Below are 22,940 nucleotides of genomic sequence, written 5' to 3' on the forward strand. Positions count from 1 at the left end.
CATCTGAGTTTTCAAATTAGTTCTTTGGGGTTTGCCTTCTAGAGTTTGTTTACGCAAAAAAAATTACAGCTTCTTTAGCCAGGAACAAGTGCTGCAAAGGAAGAGGAGGAGGAAGACTAGGAGGATTTATTTTTTGTGATGCTCTTTGCTCAGAGCAGACTTCAAAGTGTCTCATGACTTTATGAAACTTGAGCACTCAAATGTGTACTGAAATAGTTAAGAACTCAGCAATGGCTCAATAATAACCATTTTTCTGCTGTGTCTCTATTCAACTATACTATAACCTCAGAGGTGAGAGAAGATTGATTTGTGCCTTTTCATGTACTGTTTCTGTTGCACTCTGTACAAGTGAGTATTGCCGAGGGTGTGGTATTTTTTTCTCCTGGCTATTTCAAGTCTTATTAAAAAAATACCTCTCAGACAAAGATCGCTCACTCCAGGAGGGAGCAGGATGGCCAAGGCAAGACAGCGCAGGAGTCCACAGTGACCCAAGCCTCAGTGGCAGGTTTGCTGGCTGGGACAAGCAGCGCAGGGATGGTGACAATAACAGTTTCTGCTGACAGGCTGGTGGTCATCAGACAAAAGGCAAGGTGATGAGTCAGGTCACCAAGGTCAATCCTAGATGTCCAGTCAGCAAGTGGGCATCAGCAGAGGACAGGGCTGGGCATGAGCCCACACACAATGTGTCTCAGGTGAGGTCCAGGACAAGGGTATGTGTGTGTATGGGGGCCATGTGCCTGGGGTGAGGATGGAGGCCCAAGGTGAGGCTACTCAGCACAAAGTGTGTTTGGGGCCCTGGCACACTGAACATTTGGGTGGTTTTCATGTTACTTTTTTGTATCATAGTCAAGTTCAGCAAATCTTTAACAACTGAAGTGTGTTGGTATTTCCAGGACAGACTTCAGGAATGCTTGCTGTTGTAGTGGCCGGCTCTCGGTGTGTTTTAGACTTGACTGACTCCTGAATCAGTTTGTAATCTATGAAGATGTTCATGTCACTCCAGCAACTTTTGTTCTCCTCATGTAAATGTGCTCTCATCAGCTAAGTAAGAAGCTAATAGCATTTGAAAGATGAGGTGACTTTTTAAAATTATAAATGTATATAATTTATATAGGCAGTTAATTTGCATAAGTGGTAATTGCTTTATTGAATAAACCAAATCCTTCTAAAACCGTTGCCTATATAAAAATGTAATTTGCAAAATATGTATTATTGCAGCAGAAAATAGAGTCCAGAGCTCTGTTTCAAGGAGAAACAGAGGTCAAAATGGTCAAATGGTCAAAATGACTTGCCTTGTTCAAGTGCATTTCAAGGAGAATGCATTAAGAGGTTCTTTTAAGGTACAGAACAACTGGTACAGGGGCAATGCTAATCTAGAAATGCTTCAGTGTGGAAAGCTGAGGCAGAGTGCTTATTAAAGAACAACTTAATAAATCTTCAATGTCCATAAAATGCAAAAAGAATATTGTAATTTACTATTTTCATCCTTCACATTTACTGAAATGTGTTTTATTCTTAAATATGTGCTATTCAAAGAAAACCAACAGAACTTGGATTCAGAGCACTTGACATGCAAAACTTTACTTTGATGTGTAATTTTTCACTTTTCTTGTTCTAAGTTTTCCAAGAAGTAGAAAGGAAAAAAAAAAGGCATGCTGTTAATCAGGCTTTGTCCTGCTGCTTGCATTTTTAAGTGATAGCAGCAGATTTCAACAGAATTATTGAAATTTGTACAGGACTTTATTTACCTTGACAAATGAAAGGGTTTTATACTATTTGCTTATCTCATAATCCTCCTGAATATATTTTTGTTAGGTTGATTTTGCAAACCGTTTTGTTGGAGGTGGTGTGACTGGGGCAGGACTAGTACAAGAAGAAATTCGGTTTTTAATCAATCCAGAACTGATTGTATCGAGGCTCATCACTGAAGTTTTGGATCACAACGAATGTCTTATCATCACAGGTTAGTCTTTGCAGCAAGTGTTTCACATCTTAATCTGGTTTTATATGTTCTACATCTATTTCAAGTTGAAGTTTAGTATGTTTAAATGCCATAGAGATAAAAAAGAAGAAAAAATAAGGCAATGCTCTTTGACAAAGAGCTTCCTTCTTCACCCTACCTCTTCAGACCATGGGGCCACTGTTCCAATAGATGTTTTGTGAAGGGCAAAAAAAAAAAGTGACAGCAAGCAGACAGAACTTTTTTTTATCCTATACAAATGTGTTTGAGAACTTCATGTCTTTAGGCCTAGCCAAAGAATACTATTGGGCAATACAATTAAAAGCCACAATTACCAGCTGTTAGCAGGTAATGCTCCTGTTACATTAAAGCAGGGGGTTTTTTGTTCCTCTGGAATTTGTAACATTTGATGTGATCGGTATTACTGAAAACTCTGAGAAGAGGAACTGTCTTGGTTATTGGAAGGGGAGGAAGTGGAAGAGGAAAAAATCAGCATGCATTAAAAAGGGTAGAAAGTTGGGAATGTCTCTTAAGGATTTTGATCTTGTAAGTTACGAACATGTGTTTGTGTTACTTTGTTAGTTAGTTATGGGTTCCCAATTACAACAACAAAACCGAACTGCTTCTCCAGGATGTTGTTGAGGGGCTGTGTATGGAGATGCACTGTTCGTCCAGTGCTTTGCTGAAAGTGTTTTTCCTTTTGTTTCCACCTCTGTCATAGAACTTGGAATGTTTTATTATCCATTGGATCAAACCAGCTAGCATCAAAACACCAAATGTCACTATTAAGAAATGGAGAGGCCTGGGTCATGTTGTGTGTGTCTCAATTCTATACACAGGAACACAGTGAACATTTTTCATGACTGAAAAATAAAATGATGGTGTAATATTTTTTTTATTTACTCTAAAGAACAGCTATAAAGAAAAAAAATCAATTGGAGAGATCCTCTAGACAAATATTGTAATAGATTGTGTACACTTTATATTTTTCAGTCTGCTATAGTAAAAATGTTGGGTTTAGTTACCTGACCTGCCTCAACAATCAGGAATTTGTACAGGTATTAGAACACAGTTCTTGGAAAAGTCCTTCCAAAGCACTTCTTTCTCCCATGCATGCACAGTAAAAATTTGAGCTTAGAGCTTGCAAATCTTACTCCATCCTGAGCTATTGATTGTACTGGGCAGAGCATCTTTTGTTTTCAGTCTTATACTTAATAATCTTTTTAAGACAGCATTTTATTTTGTTTTTTCCACCCTGCCAAAATTAATGCCTTTTCAAAGAAAACTTTTTGATTTTTGGTTTTTGTGATTACCTCTTAAAAAATGAGTCAGAAAATTCTTGGCCATTGCTGATTTCTGTTGTGTATTTTGGATACAATATTATAACAGGATTAACATATTGAAGTACTGTCCTCTGGGTGAGGCTCTTCTGGAGAGGGTGAGAACAGAGCATGGCTATCAGTCTGTGTAATAACTGATTGGGGGAAAACACTAAATGAATGTTTTGAAAGACCTTCCATTCCCCTGCAAAAAATAGTGATTTGGCATGAACAAATAAAGGTGAGGATGTTTTTTCACTGCAGCAATATTGTTTTAGTTTTCTTGAGTACTTTATAGTGTTTTTCAATTAGTATTCATGCTAGGGTGTTCTCTTCTAATGGAAATGGCCATTCCATCATTTTCATTTCATCCCTGGCCCTTCCACCTCATTTTTTAGCCAAGTCTCCAATGCGTGTCACAATCCTCTTGATAAATTACATTCTTTGCGATGCATCTTGACTCAGCAGCCTAATGGGTATAACTGTGTAGCTTAAATTTGCAGAAGAGTCTGAGAAATTGGAGAGAAATTAAATTTGTTGTGATTGCACAGTATCTGGTTAAGATCACTGCTGTAATGGATATGGAACCGGTCATGCAAACAGTCAAGTTCTTCAGCACAGATATCCACCTACAGAAATGTCAGTGGCAATGCCAAAGATTCCACAGCTGCATTTCTGGTAGAGCTGTGAATAAGTGTCAGTGTTTTCCATTGAGGGTTTGTTTCTTTGGATTTTCCTTTTTCTCCTATTTGAGTTCACGTATACTCGGGCAGCATTAAGAGCAGATGAAGCTGTGTTCCGTGTTTGCTTTAAATCTACAGATTGAACAACGGCCAGTCCTGACTGCATCTTAGCGATGCATTTTCAGAGACTCCTAAGCACATTACCCATGCAGTAAATGAGATCAGATAATTGGTTCAGCTGAAAATTTACTCAGAGGGAAAAAATTGTTTTTCAGCTGGATTTAGCAGGCTGATTGTGCCACTGTCTGGAGAGCCAGAAGTCTAGTGGTGGCATAAGATAAGGATCAGAAGAACTGATTGAAAGGGAGAGAAGGGCCTTCCCCTCACTTTTGGCAGTGAATGTACATTTATATTGGTGATTACAAAACTGTACTCTTGTGCTTTTCACATGTGCTCCTTCTCACTCAGTGCTAGTGGTACTGCCTCCTGAGAGGTATAATTTCTAGCTCATACTGGAGAGACAGTATGGTGGGTTTTTTCTCAATCCCTGGGAACTTTAGAATGCCATAGAGATCATATGCAAATGAAAAACTAGACTGTGGAGTCTGAGATATATTTATTTTTAGTAATAATTGCAACTCCTAGATGGATGAGGTCCCAAAAGCACTAACACTTGGCAGTTTCACTGTTAGTCTGATGCTGTAACTATTATAAGTTTCACAAAGAATGTATTTTTGAGTGATATTTGTATATACTTTCTTTTTACTTTAGGCTTTTTTAGTTTTTCTAGCTTGTTTTTAAAGTTCTGATGGAACTGTGCTATTATGCTGTATTTGTGGTTAGGTTTTTCTACCCCTCTATTTTTTTTTTATGGGAATTAAAAAGACTCACCAGCAACATTAGCATATCCATTTTATCCTGTACTGCTTCTGTTCTCCCAGCAACAGCAGTTTGTATCCTGGTAGTTTACAAGCCAACTGAATAACCATTTTTGTCTTGACAAATTTCCAGAGCTTCACTTATGAAAATCCATTGATTTTCATTGAGTTTCTGGGACACAAGTTTAGAGTTCGTGTGATTTCTTTGAGTTTCTCTGTTACTGATTTTTATGTGTGTGTGTATGTGTATTTGCTTGTTTGTTTCCTGGTGCTTTGGTCATCAGATGTGCCCTTCCATAAAAGTTGATGAAAGCAATGAACCTTGAAAAAGTCAGCTTAATACTTTGACTGTCATTTAATTTATCCTGTTACAATATCTTGATAACTTAGTCTTTTCTTTCCACCAAAGGAAATGCTTCCATTTCCAAGTCAGAAGTTTAGCTATGTTGTCCCCTAAAGAGAGCTCTCAGAAAAGTCATATACTTCCCTTGTCTGTCTTTTCTTATATTTGCTCAAACACTTTTTCCAAGCATATCAGTAAAACTGAATTTTACCTCTGTCAGGAAGAGTCTTACTGAAGGTTGATAGCCTACAATTCGATTAGAAGACTGACTTCTGAATATTTAAGCTGTTCATAGTTGTCCTTTGTACAAGGGCATGGATATATTTGGATATATAGGCATATTCTGCCATCACAATTTTGGGACTTTGTAACATGATTTTGTAACATGAAGTGAATTCTTGGTGAGGAATCTTTTACCATCTCACTCGTTTTGCATAGAAACTTTTCAAAGTAGCCTTGAGTGGAATTTGAGTGCCCTCAGTATGGTTAATCGTCTAGACAAATCTAAATAAATAATGAGTGGATAATAGGGCAGATGAGTCAAAGAAGTGCTGATAAGTCTTTTCAGTTAAAATGAATTTGGGTGAATGGGGAAAACGTCTTGAAGTATATGCGTCATTTTAAACAGTTTTTAACAGCTTGTGTTTGCTATGCTTGAGACAACTGAAAGCAAGCATTCAAGTTCCCTTGTCAGATGGGGCTAAAAGTGAATAGTTGTATGTTTCTGGATGTTCAACCTTTCATTTGTTTTTATTTGAGATTAAATTTAAACATTGAAACATTTGTATTCTCAGAGTATCACAGATCTGTGCAGTAATTAGGCATTGCTCTTCTCTTAGTAACCAGATGTTTTGTGCTGTCAGCTTATACATCTTTCTAAGACCTATTTTGCTGTTACATATATAGGTATAGCTGGTGTCACTGTTCGTACTTAAGGAGTTGCTTAACAGTTCTCTTCTCACTGTTACTGTTTACAACTTGTGCTAAACTGTACCTGTATGAGCTGAAATTTTCCAAACAAGGTATTCTTTTAGTCCCCTAGTTTTGAAATTCAGCTGTTGCAAGATCAAAATGGGGAAAAGTTGTGATTTTCCTGTGGCATTACTTTAGGTGCATTTCCTTGAAGGATTTCTGCATCCCAACGTTTTGAAGCAGGGTCCTGAAGTTCAGTGAAATGAGGTGAAAGGCAGCCTTTTAGATAGGTTGTGATCCTTACCCTCAGTTAAAATGCTCTCAGTCTTTGGATAAACCTTTGAAAAGGAGTGGGCATAGCAGAGCATAATAGCTAAAATTACTGGAGGTCTTAATGAGCTACTTTCTACAGCTCTTAATGCTTGCCAAGATACCCTGCTTGACTTTTTCACAGAGTAGCCAAGTATGTTCCAGACCATGGTTTTGTGGGTCCTCAAGCTTTTACAGAAATAACTTCTTGGTACTGACTGCCGTAGCTGAGAGCAGTGCCCTTTCGGTCCATTCAGTGCCATTATTTGCTGTGATATCTGAAAATTTGTGTCAGGAACCATAGTGCAGAAATCATCATAAACAGATGTAAACCAAAATGATAACAAGGGAAGGAGGTGTATTGGGCAATGAGACTAGGAAGCTTAATGGTCCTACCTATCCTTCTGTAAGGTTGCCCTCAAGACTGGAGGGCAGCAAACTGGGTAACATGGGCGTATTGGAAATCTGCTTGTTTTCTGACCATCGGCGTTTTCTTTGGCTTTATGGATTTCAATACATACACTTTGAATCTCTTTATATTTTTCTTCTTGTGTTCCCTAAATTGTCAGCCCATGTGTTTACTAAATTGTGATGAAGTAGAGTTGTCACATTTTCAATAGTGGAATGACTATTTTATCATTGTGTTTACAGGTAGTAGCCTCAAACAAGAAAAGTAAAACACTGGTGGCATGAAGGCTCACAGTTTTTGTTGACCAGTAAAACTTGAAAGATGACAGGCAGTTTATTGAGAAGCTATTAAACTTGAGAGTGGCAAAGTTGAAAACTACCTTCTTGTTATAGAAGCGTACAGAGATCTGGACTTGCAATGTTTTATGGTAGTTGCTACACATCATCTGTGGAAAAGAAGCTTCTACTGGTTACAAGAAGATCTTGTATTTTTAGTGCAGATATGAATCTCTTATTTTCTATTACTTCCTAGAGCTGTGTGTTCATTTGAAGAAGCAGTGATTCCTATGAAAGATTTGTCAAGTGAAAAAAATATGTACATATTGTATGTAATACGGAAAATAATTTCTTTCAGGTACTGAGCAGTACAGTGAGTATACAGGCTATGCAGAAACTTACCGGTGGGCTAGAAGCCACGAAGACAAGACCCCAAGGTGAAGTTGCACATAAATATGTTATAAATTTGAAGACTTGGTGCTTTAAGTATTTCCTAGCATTTGCCTTAATAGAGAGTTTGACTGTTTGATTCTGCTCTCTTCAGTAGAGCCAACAAGCTAAGCAAGTTATCTCATATTAATAATGCTAATAAATGGTACCTGTCAAGATGTCAGTTCTTAAACCACCATTTTTAGTTATATGTATGTGATCCAAATTTTTAAGGTACTGACTGAACTGTGGATTATAATGTCGCAAGTTTGACAATGATACCTCAGGTGCCACAGTGCAGATGATGTGTGGCGAAACAAAATTTAATATCATGAATAAAAAGCTCTGAGCTCTTGAATTTATTTCTCCAACAATGTTATCATAGTGTATACACAAAATTATTCATCTGGTATGGAAACATACACAATGTGCTCCCATTTAAATGTTGGAGGAAGACAGAGAGCCAAAGTGATTTTCTTTGACCTTGTGATGTTTTTACATACTTAATAAATACTGCTGTGTAATTAGATTTGTTTCACATTCATGCCCAAAGTCTAGCCAGAGTATTTCTGAATTTATAGGGAGACCTGTCTTATTTCTGATGCTCCTTTCATTCCTGACCCACAAAGAAAAAAAGTGCTCCGTTGTCTCTTAGGAGTTCACCTTTCTAGCTGCTTCTAACAGAGAAGCTCTGCAGGGAATTGCTCAGTTTGGATCATAATTATATGGCCAGTATTAAACAACTAATGTCACCTGCTTTTCTCCTCCTTCCAATTTTAGGGATGAATGGCAGCGACGCTACACTGAAATTGTTGCTATAGATGCATTTCACTTCAGACGTTTCCTTGATCAGTTTGGTCCGGAGAAAATTAGAAGAGAGCTCAACAAGGCCAGTAACTTCTTACAACAGCCTGCAGTCTAATGTTTATAGTACCTTTTCAAATATTTTTGTATTATTATCTTGAGCTAAGGAAGTTCTTGCTTAGTTGTGTCTCTTATAAAAGGTGTACTTCAGGGTTTTGCTGTCCAATGTTAAAGCAGAAGCTTGTCAAATAGGATGACTCTTATCTTTTGATACACTATTCGAAGGTGTATTTTATTTGACTTTCAAAAATATAAATGAAATTTGGGTATACATTTTGTTAACTCTTCCCAGTCCTGCTTCTAAATTATGATTGTAAGTTCTCTTCCCACGATTGGCTCTGCTGAATCCTACTCAGCCCTGCAGTCAAGGTGGAGAAGAGGTTACCTCATGTTTTAACATGGTGACAGTTCATAAATGCGGTGCCACTTGCTTTTCTTCCACCTTTCTTGTTTGCTCTTGGGGTATTGCCATGTTACCTGGGAGTTTATTTTTTCATGTATTGATGTCTTCTTGAGATCAGATCCAGCTATTCATAAATCTCCTATCTTTATTTGCACAATAGTTGTAAGGGCTGTTGCAACCGAAGGTGTGTATATACATGCCAGTTAGAGCTTACAGTGATGGGGATGTTCAGAAGACTGATACATCAGGCCAGTTTTAATCTTTAAACAACATGTTTAGACTGACATTCAGAAGCAGCACACTTCCTACTAATAGTTCTTACACATTATTAATCACTATTGCTATGTATTCAAAGCAGTCGGTCACCCTGTGTTAGCTGTGTGTATACAGAACTGCACTGCTCCAGTCCCTGTGGTCCTTTACAGTCATCACGGTTGCCAGGCTGAACAGCTCTTTGACAAGGGAAGCTGGAACTGTGGTGGGCATCTTTCTTCTCTCCCCTGCCCTCCCTAATTTGAGATCTTGTTCTTAAATAAAATATTTGAGTTTCTACATGGTTCCCAGCCCTTGGTCTCTGCCCTGGACTATGTGCTGCATAATGTTTGGGAAGATGGGGTTACTTTCCCAAGCCATGGCAGGTGCTTTACCATGTTGCATGGCTGAGACTTTCATGTTATTTGTTTTTCTTCTTGCTTTGCTGCTGCTTCTTTTCTTGAAAATGAAGCAGTCTTTTCCTGGCTCCTGAGGTTGTACTTTTTCAATGACTAGTAATTGCCATTAGTGAGCTGTTTATAGTTCTGAGACCTTAGCTTTCAACCTGTGCCAATGTTTTCAAGGCCTTTGCTGTTATCCCACACATAAATTTTATCTCCTAACAAGAGATGCCTGGTATTAATCTCTAGTTCACGTAGCAAATTCTCATAAATCAATAAGAAGGCTAATGACCCAGAATGAAGGCCTTGCATGGCTAGTATAAGGCATAGGTGGTGAAAGGTCTGCGGCCTCTTATAGCAATGGCAATGCTATTTTTACTGGGCAGTTGAGTACAAGAATGTTTATACAGTTATACTGTATTAATGTGCTTTTATTTGGGTTCAAAACTCGTTAACAATAAAGCCTGCTTAGTGTGCTTCTACATTTATAAATGCAGCGGACCTCTGCTTTAGCTAGGGTGTTCAGTATAAGGGCAGAATACTACTGTTGTTAGTCTCCAGCTTTCTGTAGTATAGGAGGGTATAGAATAATAGAGTACGCATTTTACATAAATTCTAACATAAGGCAGTGTGTTTCTAATTCTCAGCTGGAAATGGAAAACTCATAGTCTTTTTTTTTATCCTCCCAGAAATTATGTACAGTGCTGAAGGACTAATTTAATTTAGTCATAAAACCTTAGCATCTTGACTGAAGTAACATTCATCAGCTTGTTTCTTCATGGTTGGTAATGAAATTACCCCTGAAAAAGACAGTAAATAAATTTTGTGTAAACTTCAGTGATATCTTAGTACAGAATTCAAATTACCTACTCTAGTGAATTTATGATCTGCCTACAATTTTCAATATTATTGATTGGGTATGGATTTTTTAAATAAATTATAGTAGATCCATGCAACTCTTATACAGTGTGTCGGTTTGGCTGTTGTTGTTTGAGTACTGATTGGTATTTAAAGAAAATTTTAAACCTGAGTTTATTCTCTGTTTACTACAGTAAAAATTCAGTTAAGTTTATTGGAGGTTCTATAATATTTTAAGAAATAAAATATTTTTTTAATGTACTGTGGGTTTTTTTCAATTTGATTTAACATTAATATTAACCTTAAGATTTTTCTGTGGGTGAAAACAAGTTGATGGAATAAGCTGCAACTACTTCTATTATGATTTAATAAATCAGGACTCAGTAAGCACAGTATATGCACACAGGCTTTGAAATATAAGTGTATTATATATTAGTAGACACAGCTCAGCATCCAGAGGTTCTTTTGTCTGTTATTTTGTTAGACATTAGGAAATTATTGAAACAACTTAAAGTGATTCTTCTTACAACTTGTATTTTCTTACAAGCCTATCTGATTTCTCCTTTATAAGATCCATTTGTCTTAAAGAAGCAGATGTTCACTCTCGGTTAGTTTTCTCAAAAGGTGGCTGCCTGAGGCTGACCCTTGTTTGTGGTTTAACCCATACTCAGAAAACAAGATTAATGTTGTCTCAAGTCATCTCTTCAGAATAAGAAGAAAAATCATTGTATCTGATTTCAGCATTAAGATTTGCAGATATATGTGTAAGAGATGTCACTGTTTCATCCTTGCTAGCCCCTTGAGATGATTGCCTAATAAAGGCTCTCACTAGCAGTAATTTTTCCAGTTACAAGTTCCACTTTCCAAATCCTAAGGAACAACCGTCTTATAATTGGGCTTGTGATCCCACTCATAAATGTCATTAAGCCTATTTTGATAGTTACTGATTTTTAAAAAAGCTACAACTTCATTTCAAACAGTGTTAACTGAGAACTATATGTAACAGTTTTATATGAAAACAAACCAATTGTTAACATCGCAGAACTTCTAAATAATATGGGATACCGTATATTTGAAGTTGTGTAAAACTTAAAACCAGATTCATTTATGTAGTTCAAAAGGAACAGTTCTTCTGCTTCCCATATTTAAGCAACTGCTTTAAAACTGCACAGAAAGCTTTCATATTCCTGTATTCCTAGGTGAAGCCTATTTAAAACATTTGGTGCATTGTCTATTTTCTTAAAAAGTGATTAGTTTTATCTTTATCCTTTATTTGCTATGAAAAATCATAGGGGAGCACTTAAATATTTTTCTTCATTGCTGCTGAAGTCCTTCCAACTGTTTACTGACTTTCTTACTGTGTCTGACAAGACAGTTTCTGTTTCCATGTCTTGGTGAGTTGAGAAATACATGCTCATTAAGTAAAAGTTGAAACAAAAGTGGCATCCCGTTGCAACATAAATCCATTTCCCTCACTGGGACGATGGAGTTGGAAGAAATATTGTCCACACAGCCAGAGTACTAGTTTGCTTGGCCCACTGGTTTCATAAAAATGTGCTTTAGACATTAAGCACACTAATAGCTCTGACTTGGAAGAGCTCAAGAAGCTACGTGCATCTGATAACGTGTAAGTGCTCCTTATGCAAACTCTGAATCATGGTACCCTGCTAAATTATAACTAACAGAAGTCTGAATTTGCAGCTTAGATCAGATCGGAGTGAAACTGTGAGTACTTCAGTGTGTACCAGAAAATTGTACCAATTCAATAAATTTTCATACTGTTGAAAAAAATCCCAGAGAGACTTACCCTTTCTTCTATACATGGAAGCACCTGCCTTTACTCAAGATTTCTTAGTGAATATCACACTCTTTCCTCCTACCCTCATTTATTGCATTAGACATGTATTCTAAGATGCTATTTTGTATTTTATTTTCAGTTTTGGTTTTGAGGAATTTCAGTAATACTGGACACAGCAGTTCAGCTGTCATGTATGCTAAATAGGCCAAAAAGCAACAAACATGATACAATCTGCTGTTAAAGTTATTCTCTGCTCTGGCTATCCTGAAAAGTTTCCTGTAGCTGTGACAGAATCCCTAGGAGTCAGCACCTGTATCTAATTTTTAACTTGGATCCAAATAGGGCAAAATTCTTCTTGCATTAAATTTAGTGATTGAGCTTAAATTTAAAGGAAGACTAATAGTGTATTGAAGTAGTTTGAATTTGGTGGTGCTAGAAGACAATACTGATTGTTGTTATCATCTTATTGTTTGAAAATATCATACTAGATTGCCTGTCAGTTTCATCTTTGACTCTTGTCTGCCTGCAGGCCTACTGTGGCTTCTCTCGACCCAATGTTCCACCTCAACATCTCTCTGCAATAGCCACAGGAAACTGGGGATGTGGTGCCTTTGGAGGGGACTCCCGATTAAAAGGTAAATTGTAGCAATTCGTTAATGTCCAAATGAATCAAATAACAGATTTGGATTCTTGGCCTTATTTGTTTTTGTTCAAGTGCATTTTTTTGGTTTTGTTTGAATGAATACATTTTAGCCAAGAATTGGAATAATAGTTAAACTGTCCATAGGACTGCTTCATTAGCTTTGATCTTTAGGCCTTGAGTAATGTGGCCTTAAACAATAAAAATATACACTGCTTTTATATGCTGTTTCCAGTTTGAAGTTTGAGGTAAGTATGGTGAAACACCAGGTTTAAAAGGACCTGTAGCACTGAAACCTTCAAAAACATGGACACGCCGTATTAGTTCACAAAAGAACATGCTTGTTTGCAGTTCTCAGTCATATAAATCAGTTGACCTTTCTGGAGCAGTCTTCTTAGATTATACCTAAAATTTGTATCTCTGCAAAGCTGTTTAAAGTGCCTGGTAATTTGCAAGGCTTCACACACTTGCTGGCAATGCTTAATGTTTAGTTTTGCTTCTTAATATATTGCTGTGTGCCAGAGAAGTTTCCAGTCACTCAGGCTTCCTGACTTGCCTGCTACATCACTCACTTCCTCATATTCTTTTATCTTAAATTAAGAGTATTTATAATGCAGCAGATATTGCATGCCTACATCCATTTAAGACTTTTTCCCATCAAATCAAGAACTGGTGGATCCTGACATTTAAACTGATATCCTGATTCATATAGTTATAAGTAAAAATTTAGTTTTCTGTTGTTTTGAAACATTTGGAGAGTATTTAAAATTTGTTTTTTGGAACAGCTTTAGGTATTTATATAGAGACAAACAATTGTCAGGCTACCAGCTTCATTAGTTTTTCTTCCTTAATGTGTTTTATTCATTGAGCATCCATTTTTCTTAATGGTTATTGATTTCCTGACAGTTGTTTTTTTGATTTCCATTAGATAAAATGGGCTGCCAAGTGCAGATCATCAATATCAGAAGTAGTATTTACTGCAGGATCTGATCATACTTGATTATGATTATGTTAAGAAGATTTAATAAATGCTTTGATTTGCATAAGGCCTCCTCTTGGATCTGAACTGTAATACCCCATGTATATTTTCTTTAATGTATGGGTTTCTGATAAAAATATGGCTCATCTGATCTAAGCCATTATTTGTTCAACAGTGGATGTGACTTCTAGAATAGGGATTGCTTACTGCCATGCTTCACTTACTCTCCCCATTGGTCAGAGCTCAAAACTGAAGCATACTGACAAAGACCACCGGAGCTGTGAGCCCGTTTGGTGAGGTAGCCCATAAGAAAAGTCTTTGATGTAGGCAAAGAAAATAAGCCAGGAAATGTGGTGCTTTAACTTGGGTATGAACTCTGGGCAGAACAAGAACATGTGAAGATTTGAACATTCTCTCAGTTTTGTTTTAACTTAATATTTTAGTTTGAACTTTCATTTATGTAACTTTTTCTCTGGTTCTGGATCAACCTTGGGTCTTTTTTTCCCAAAGAGTGTGGAATTAACACTTAACAGCAAGTTACAGCACTGCTGCCTTTACAGACATTCATCTAAATCTATGTGTGTACTCTCAAGTCTTCTGTTCTTTTGGCATATCTTACAAAGACAGACATTGGCTTAACTTGCGCTTAAGTTACTCTTTTTGTAAAAATTAATACTTAAAGAGAATTAAATGACAGTGATGTACAATGGCATATGGAGCTAGTTGTTTAGTATGTGACATTTTTCTCTGAGCTGATACTGACTAGAAACAAAATGGCTTCATACTTTCTTTTCATAAACTATGGACTATGAAGAGTACAGTAATTTGTCACGTGTGTGTTTGTCAGAATAGAGTTGCCTTTGATGTGTGATAACCAAATGAAGTCTTTTCTAGTTCACAGATACTCCCTGCAGAGTCATAAGTGCTAAAGGTGTTTCTCCCTTTTGTTCTAAAATTCTGTATAGGGTTATTCTGAACTGAAAATTCTCTCAATGGTTTCAGTTCATTATAAGCAAATTTCTTACACTGGAGGACAATCTTTTACACTTCATAAGAAATCATAAATTCTTCATTTCAGAACGTGTTTTAGAAAACTCGGAGATTACCAGTATCACGGTTTCACTGAACCCAAATAAATATCTTTTGTTCGCTACGCAGGCTTGACAGTGTATTGCAATGATAAAATTGTTTTCATAGTTTAAAAACTTGCTTTTTCATTTAACGTTCTTAAATATGCACCCTTGTCCTTTCAGAAGTAGTATCTGCATCTGTAACAGAGACTTCAGAACCACCAAACTATTTGATGTAGTTGGATATATCTGGATAAGTGACATAATGCATTATGATATTTTATCATTATTTTTTTAGTCACAAATTAAAGCAATATGATTGTGTATAAAATGTTCACTCAAGGTTACAGATGTTGTCTTAAGGGAGGAAAAAATAGTCTGGCTTTATAAATTAAAGACCTCCTACATAAACAAGACAGATTCCAGCTAAGTTTAGGGATATTTCAACAAAATTTTAGTATAAACTTAAGAATTTTGAATACTGAAAAAAGTATGTAATTGGGAGAATTTGGAAGACCTTGTCTGGCCTCTCAAACCAGAGGATAATTTAACAATTACTAGCTGCAGGGGCTCTGTGCAACTGTCTAAAGATTGGAAAAGTGTTGTTTTATTGAAAATGCGAAGGAGATGATCTGATGAGGCATCTCATAAATACATAAATTTAACTTCTAATGATTGTGTAAAAGTACTCTTTATCTGAATTGATGTTCTTATTTATCTGAGAAAATAAAGTTCAATAGGAAGACTGCCATCAGCTTTAAAAAGACCCTTGCAGGAATAGTGGAAGGAGAGAAAAGCATGCATCTTGCCTCATGTAAAAGCGTGCAACATTGAGGTGCTACCTGATAGCACTGCAGTTCTGAACTTACACAACAGGCAATGACCCAAATAGTATGGGGTGTTTTGCCCAGTGTGGTGTTGCTGTGCCTGCAGTAGAGGAGTTCCGCTCTGCTTGCCCCTGTCATGTCTCTGGTGCTACTTCCCTCGCACCCATCACTGGAGTTTGACTGCGCTGCCGCAACGGTTCCACAGTAGGGGAGTCCCTGGTGATAACGTCCTTTCCTATGGATAACGGGGACTGAAGGTGTAGGGCCCGTGAGGATAGTTGTGTCCCCAGAGGGATTTGCATTATGCTTCTGTCACCCTCACTGTGTGGTAGAAGGTATGTCAGCACAGCCATTCCTTCAGGTGCGAGTCCACAAGTTAGGTTGGGATCACATCAGCTGGGTGTAAGGTGCAAGAGACCCCAAATTCCTCCAGACCCCTGTACCATGGGCTCTATTGCTCTTTCTGTGATGCTCCTTTCTGTATCAGTAACATGGAAATTTCACATGCTATTGTGCATCATTAATGCCCAGAAGACTGGGAAGCCTGATTCTTGACAGAAATTTTGACCCTCATTTCATAAGATTTATAGCAAATCAAAATAAACAGTAGGACATTTTTAATATCTTCTATAAAGTGTAACTGCATCCATTGTTTGGAATGAATAATAAGATTCATTAGGTTCTGTTCCCCTATGCAAGCTAGTTAATTAGACCCTTTAAAAGCTGAACTACTGAAGCTTTACCAAATCCACAGCTGGTTTAGTAGTTTAATTAAAATATCATTCCCAGATTGAGATGAATTTTACATGTGAATCATATAATTTATGATTTTAGCTATGGGTTTACAAGAGGGTTTTTTTTATTAGAGTGCAGTATTTTATTAGGTCTCTGTTTAAAAATGAGCTGAGCTATGAACAGCTTTCTATTTAGTTGCCGCTAGCAGGTGGTAATGCAGTACATATGCTATTTTATTTAAAATTAATCTTTAAAAAGACAATATTAATCACATTTTAATTAACTCTACTGGGTAGAAAAGGAAAGGATTAATATCAGAACTGCACCCATAGGCTCTGAAATAAGACAAGCTGCAATAGATTAAGTAGTTGCTGAGGTCCATTATTTGGACTGTTTTAACATTACCTGAAATGAATGTGTGATTGATTGCATGCATCTGGGATGCTCCAGCCTCACAGTACTGGCCTGGTGAAACAGCTGCATTCTTGTAATAGTTTGGTGCTACCTAAAAGGGTCCTGGTTTTTCTTCTCTTATTCTCTGTTCTTGGCTGTATGGTCCAGTGCCCTCCCTTGCATCAGCTCTGGCTCTTAGCAAACCCTTCACTCAGCCAATTCAGCTGCTAATCTAGCAGAAAACAATTAGCTTTTATTCTTCTGTTGTGTAACTTTTCTGCCAGGTTGGTGAATGGAATTGGCTGAGGTGTCTGATGAGCACCTGAGAGCTGCAGAAAAGTCAGGAGGTGGGTGAGAAGGGAAGAAAATGTAGCTGGAGCAGAGCCACTTTCTCCAGTTGTAGTGTGTCATTAGCTTGGCTCAGTTGGACCACTGATCAGTACTCCAGATGATGTCTCAAAATGAATCTTCAAAAATCTGTTTCCAAGATAGGAAACATTCTTCTTTTCTTTTTTTTTTTTTTTCCCATATAGAAAAACAAAGTCTGTCTTATTTTGTAACATTAGCCATTGACAGAACTTGGGATGCAGCTTGGTCCAGCAAGTTTGACATATAGCTGGAAGTTAAGTAACCTGAATTGCATTCCTGGCATTGCCACTCACTGTTTTTTTATAGATCAGGATGAGCCATCATATTTCCTGCTGCTTACTTCTGTTATAGGTAAGATGGACACCTTAAATTGCACAGTAAGAGGCTGCAGAATCATCGATCTCTTGGGAGCTAAAAGTTGTGTCAGCTCCTGCTTTGTGGAGCTTACCTAGTGAAAGGGTTGGCTCCATTCCTTCTGAAGGATGGCGGAGGATGGGAATTGTGATGTGCTAATGGATGCTTTTTACCCCACTGTTTGTGACTTGATGCAAGCAGCTTAAACCAGGATGTAAGATGGTGCTCTGCTGTCTTATGCTGTCGTGCACATTTACTGGATAATTAATGGCTGCGTGCTGCTTGGTGGTGGACACAGACCAAAAAACCCCCTTTGATTTTTAAGTACATTGTTTATCAGAAAGTAAGGGTGGTTGTCACTAGTGACTCTAGCAGAATACTTCAACGCTCTGAGCTGCAGTGCCCAGTATTCTTTACTTTGTTTTAATAGTGGAAGCAATACTTACCTACCTATTGTTCAGATTGCTTTGCAGCGTTCACCTGGAGATGTGTGGTATGATTATTTGCTGTAAACTTAGGCTGTGTTTTTCCCTTCAGCAAATTGTTTTATTCATGTGTGTAATCTTTTTTTGTTGTTTCAGCCTTAATACAGATATTGGCAGCTGCTGAGGCTGGACGTGATGTTGTTTACTTTACCTTTGGAGATGTGGAGCTGATGCGGGATATTTACAGCATGCACACTTTTCTCTGTGAGAAAGGCCAAACTATTGGTGAGCATAAAGAAGTCTTTTCATGCAGCAAAGAGACTTAGCCATGCCTATAAGTGGAAATTGTCCAATAGGAATTACTGACACCAAGCCCTGAACACAAACAGATGGGTCTCAGTTTATTTGTACCTGTTTCCAGAGTGGGGAACTCTTCTGATTCAGGGTCCACTATGCAGTGTTAATCTGTTAGAAGACTTCTAGAATACTTTTCTGATTCACTTAAGAGTTATGCTCCAGAACTTGGAAAATACAGATATATGTGGTAGACAGAAGGCTTGCAGAAGTTTTTACTGTATCTCAAAATGCTTTAAAACAGGAAAATCTGCTTACACATTTTTAATACAGATTTGTGTTATAGTGGTTCTGGCTTTATCCTGCAAGATGTGGTCAGATGTGTTATGCAGTAGCAATACAAGAAAAGCGGTGTCTCCATTGCCCCACTGTAATTGTTAAATGTCTTTCATTTCTGGGACAGAGGCTCAAAGCTAGGTAATTGGCAATACGTTTGTAAGTAATACATATGCAAGCCTATCATTCGGATAGCTCGTGCAGAAAGCTCAGCAGAAAGTCGAGGGAGCCCACCCTATGTTCTGAACAAACCTGGAAACAGTCATGTTCCCCTAAGCGGTTGTCTACCTCCTCTTCCACTGCTCATTTAAAGAGATGTTCCTAGCCACTATCAGTGTGAGTGTGTATTTCTAGTCTTCGCTTGCAATCATACGTTCTTCATATGGCATGATCTTACCTGCTTTTTAATGATTTCTCTTTATTTTTAAGGGGACATTTATAGGCTGTTACTGAGATACTACAATGAAGAATGCAGAAGCTGTTCTACTTCAGGACCAGATGTTAAGCTGTACTCTTTCATATACAACACCATCGAGTCCTATGCAGATTCTACTGATGATGATGATGAAGAAAAAGGGTTGTGCTTTGAGGATTAAAATAAATGTATTTGATCAGAATATTGTTCATCTCCCACTGGTATATTGTGTGAATTGCTGGGTATAATGTATGAATTGGCTTAACTTAATATATATTGACTGCATTGGTAGTTATGTATAACACCCAAACAAAAAAAAAAACCACACATCATCTTTGAGACACAAAATTTTTTTTTGTTTGATGGTTTCATACATGAAAACCTTGTTCATGTGTGTACAGAAAATGTTTCTTTGGTAAATCTGGTTTGCATTATACCTTGTTAAGCAGGAGACTTTTGGTATACATTTGTATTTTAGACAAGAGATTGCTGAAAGACTTCAGATTTCTCTGTACTCCTTTGCCTATTTTTCAGAGATCTTACCTAGACTTCTCATATCAGCTTAGTGCTGGAGTACAGGCAGCCATGTAACTCCTGGGGTGATTTTAGAGAGAAGCATTGTACTGATCATTCTTACTGAAAACTGTCATAATTTGATTACCCCTTAAGACTGCCATGGTACCTTCATTGTTCTTACCAACTTTTTCATTCATTTAATTTAAAATGTCTTGGTTTAAACCTCTTTTTTTAAATAAATGGCTAAAAATTGAAAGATTCTGGAGGAGAATTTCACAACTGCATTGTGTTTATTGAATCAGAGTTAGCATGAAGAAGTAGAGGAAAAAATGAATTATGGGAGGGTGGGGAAAATGAGAAGTGTGACCAAAGTTAGAAGTGGAGGGAAACATTTTCACATGAAACTCTTCAATACCATATTGTTGGTGCTATCTGTTATAACATTGAACAAGGTCTTGAGACATCTTAGTATATCTGAAGTTTCTCCAAGGTTCACTGTTATTGGCAATATCGTTTGAGTTAAGGTCTGCTAGTTGTGTTTATATTGTCATATCAGTTCTTCTTTATCACAGTATGCATATATGTGAGTATTAGATCCCCATGGGATAACATGAGTGAGGAAATGGAAATCACCACTGGGAGGAAAGTCTGCAGGTTACAGATAGGAGCATGAGGTCTTGTTAGGAGTTTGTGCCTGTGTCTTTTTAAGCATGGGAATGATAACAATGAAGAGAGGGCAAAAGATGCATAAAAACTGTGCTATTACTATCTCTGTGAATACCAAATCAGTGTTGCTGTAGTACATTAATAGTTTACACAAAACTGCAGATACATCTGTAATAAAACTTTTCCATGTCTATGTACAGGGCCAATCCAATGGAATGTTTGTCTGTTAGTAGTTTAAACCCGGTTTAAGTTTAAGCCCAAGTTGCTCCTCTGTCTTAGATTTTTTTGGTCTGTTAAGGTTGCTTTTACCAGTTTAACAACACAAGTGAAAAACCACGGCAGGAAATGTAGTGAGCCGAGGCTCTAGTACCAACGAATCCTTTTGGCTAATGTCAGATAAAACCTCTCCAAGCCTGAAATGCAACATAGTAGTTAAATGCTAGAAGCTCTTGGCAGTCTGGCTTACAATAAAGCACTCATTGCTTGAGCTGCTCTGGTGGAAGCAATAGAAAAATGCTTGGGTCACTTATAAACACCTTCAGAGTGCTGCACCTTTGCATTAATGCTAAGGGGGCAGCTTGGAAGCGTGTTGCTTGGAAGGTGACAGACACAGCAGTTCAAGGGTTTCTTCCTATTCTTCCCACCAGCTGTAGTTTTCTTCACCCCCATCCATTACAAGGAAAAGATTTGGGCTAGAATTTCAGGACTACTTCTCTGTTTGCAAGTTGTATCCTCAGAGTTAGCAGAAATCTTTTCTCCTGCTTCTGGTGTTTCAGTGTTGGCTCAGATTCTGGCAATAGGAATAACAGTTTTATAATAAGCTTTTACTTGGGCATTTAGGTTCAACTATGATAGTGCTTCTAGATGCGTTGCTGATGATAAATGTACTCCATTAATTAAGACAAGTGATAGAAAATCGGTGCTATCTGCCAAACCTCTTCACCTTACTACTCAGGATTTCCTATAGAAAAGGTGAACAGAAGTTGTTCCTAAACAACTGGAAGAAAATATAGCAAAAAAACTTTAGGTGGCTAGGTAAGACCTCTCATTTGTTGTAAATAAACACATCTTTTAGTGCAATATTAATTTTCATTGTGAGGGGAGGTGATTGGTCAGGTGTGAAAAATGTATGAAAATAAGATGGCATAAAATTGTACTTCAACTCTAGAAACAGAAAAATATATTTAACTCTGGAAAAATCCTCTGAAGATCCTATTATAGGGTATCCGGTCAAGAATTTTTGCAGTATCAAGTTTCTAGGATAATCCTAGTCATTTTACACAGTCTGTATCTTCACTGGTATCTCAGAATTTTCTAATATGGGGAAGAATTCCTTTTATTTGAGATCATTCTTTAGGATATGTTTACCATACATTTTTTTTTTTCGCCCCTATGAAATACGGTTGTATGGACAGGAGAAAAGGAAAATGACCCATTTTCTGTTTAATGTGTCATCTGAGTAAGAGTGGTATATCCTGTATTCTACTGTGTGTACCTGATCTCACAAAGGGCGGTGCTGTAAGAATACTTTGAATATTACTTTGATCACAGACAGGCTGAAGATTATGTTTTTCCTAGTTTTTGGGGTTTTGTTGTTTTTTTTTTTTAAGCAAGATAGCCCAGAGTTAGCAAACTAACAACAGTGTTACATTCCCATGACTTCCTAATTCAATAAAGAGCTAAACTGCCCAGAATGCTGCATGTGGAAGCAGGAATTTTGCATCAGCCCACTATGTGCTCTGCATCTTTCTTTCTTTCTTCCCTCCACCTGCCACTGTCCGTTTATGAACTATCCGAAACGTTTTCTTTAGCTAGACATGCCTTTTGGTGCTCTGAAGTAGCATGGAACGGAGATGCCGATGATCTCTTTGTGCAGCCTAGTAAGCTTCAGTTTCACTCTTCTAGAAACCTGTTTATGGAGTATTCCCTTTTTTTGGGGGGTTTATTACTTTAGGGATGTTTGCTATATGATTTCAAATAAAAATAAACTTCCTACCAAAACTTTTGTTTTATACTTTTTAGCAGCTAAATTGAATGCTTAATATGAAACAACAACAGGCAGTCATGTAGATTGCAATGTTGCCTCATAGTCAAGTTTGGTGTCAGAGCACTTCTGTAGTTTTACAGCTCTTGCACCCAAATTCCTCAGTTTTGAGGTGTTCTTATATAATGATGAGTACCCATTACTGTATATATTAATTTATAAACTGTTGAAGTGTTCCTGACATTACTCTAAACTTACAGTTTATGCACCATTATATTATATTGATTTTTCTGGATCTGTATGCTAATGTTTACATGATTTTGTAGGAATACAATTAAAAAATTCTGACTGAAGCAATATTGTGTGCTTTGTCTTATACTTTCCAGGACACACAAATTCAAGCACATTTGGATGTACTTGGCACAATACTACAGAGTTCTAGCAGTAAATTTAATAATTCCAGTATTTTGACACATAAAATATGGTGAAGTAATTTATTCTTACTGTACAATATTGTAATGGTTGCTCCTGTCTGCATAGCAATGTAAAAAGGAAGGTAACTACTGTAAATTGGAAGGGTGTTAGCAAGAGTGTGAGATTTCATATGTGTGTGTGGCCGTGTGCAGACATTTCAATGTTAATTCCCAGTTTGCTTTTGGTAAGCAAGTAAGTGATTATTCCTTGAACTTCATGAAGGAAATACAACTGAACAAAAGCAAATAAAACCCTAAGAAAATACAAATAATGAACATGTTGCATAAATGTTTGCATGGTTTGTAGAAGTGGGACTGACATCCTCCTAAATGAAAAGATTTAGAACTGTGTTTCAAAAATGGTATTTTAA

At 37.2% G+C, this 22,940-nt stretch overlaps 1 protein-coding gene across 3 annotated transcripts in view; it reads left to right on the forward strand.

The window, feature by feature from the left end:
- Positions 1–22,453, forward strand: part of PARG (poly(ADP-ribose) glycohydrolase) — a 70,985-nt gene extending 48,532 nt beyond the window's left edge. For all 3 annotated transcript variants that reach the window (XM_074874461.1, XM_074874458.1, XM_074874459.1), the window contains 6 exons: positions 1,816–1,963; positions 7,447–7,525; positions 8,298–8,406; positions 12,623–12,728; positions 18,042–18,170; positions 18,945–22,453. In XM_074874461.1, coding sequence (XP_074730562.1) covers positions 1,816–1,963; positions 7,447–7,525; positions 8,298–8,406; positions 12,623–12,728; positions 18,042–18,170; positions 18,945–19,111 — 738 coding nt within the window. In that variant the 3' untranslated portion in view covers positions 19,112–22,453. The remainder of the gene's footprint in view (positions 1–1,815; positions 1,964–7,446; positions 7,526–8,297; positions 8,407–12,622; positions 12,729–18,041; positions 18,171–18,944) is intronic.
- The last annotated feature ends 487 nt before the right edge of the window (positions 22,454–22,940 follow it).

Source organism: Strix uralensis, chromosome 7 (genome assembly GCF_047716275.1).
Source record: "Strix uralensis isolate ZFMK-TIS-50842 chromosome 7, bStrUra1, whole genome shotgun sequence".
NCBI classification, from domain to species: domain Eukaryota; kingdom Metazoa; phylum Chordata; class Aves; order Strigiformes; family Strigidae; genus Strix; species Strix uralensis.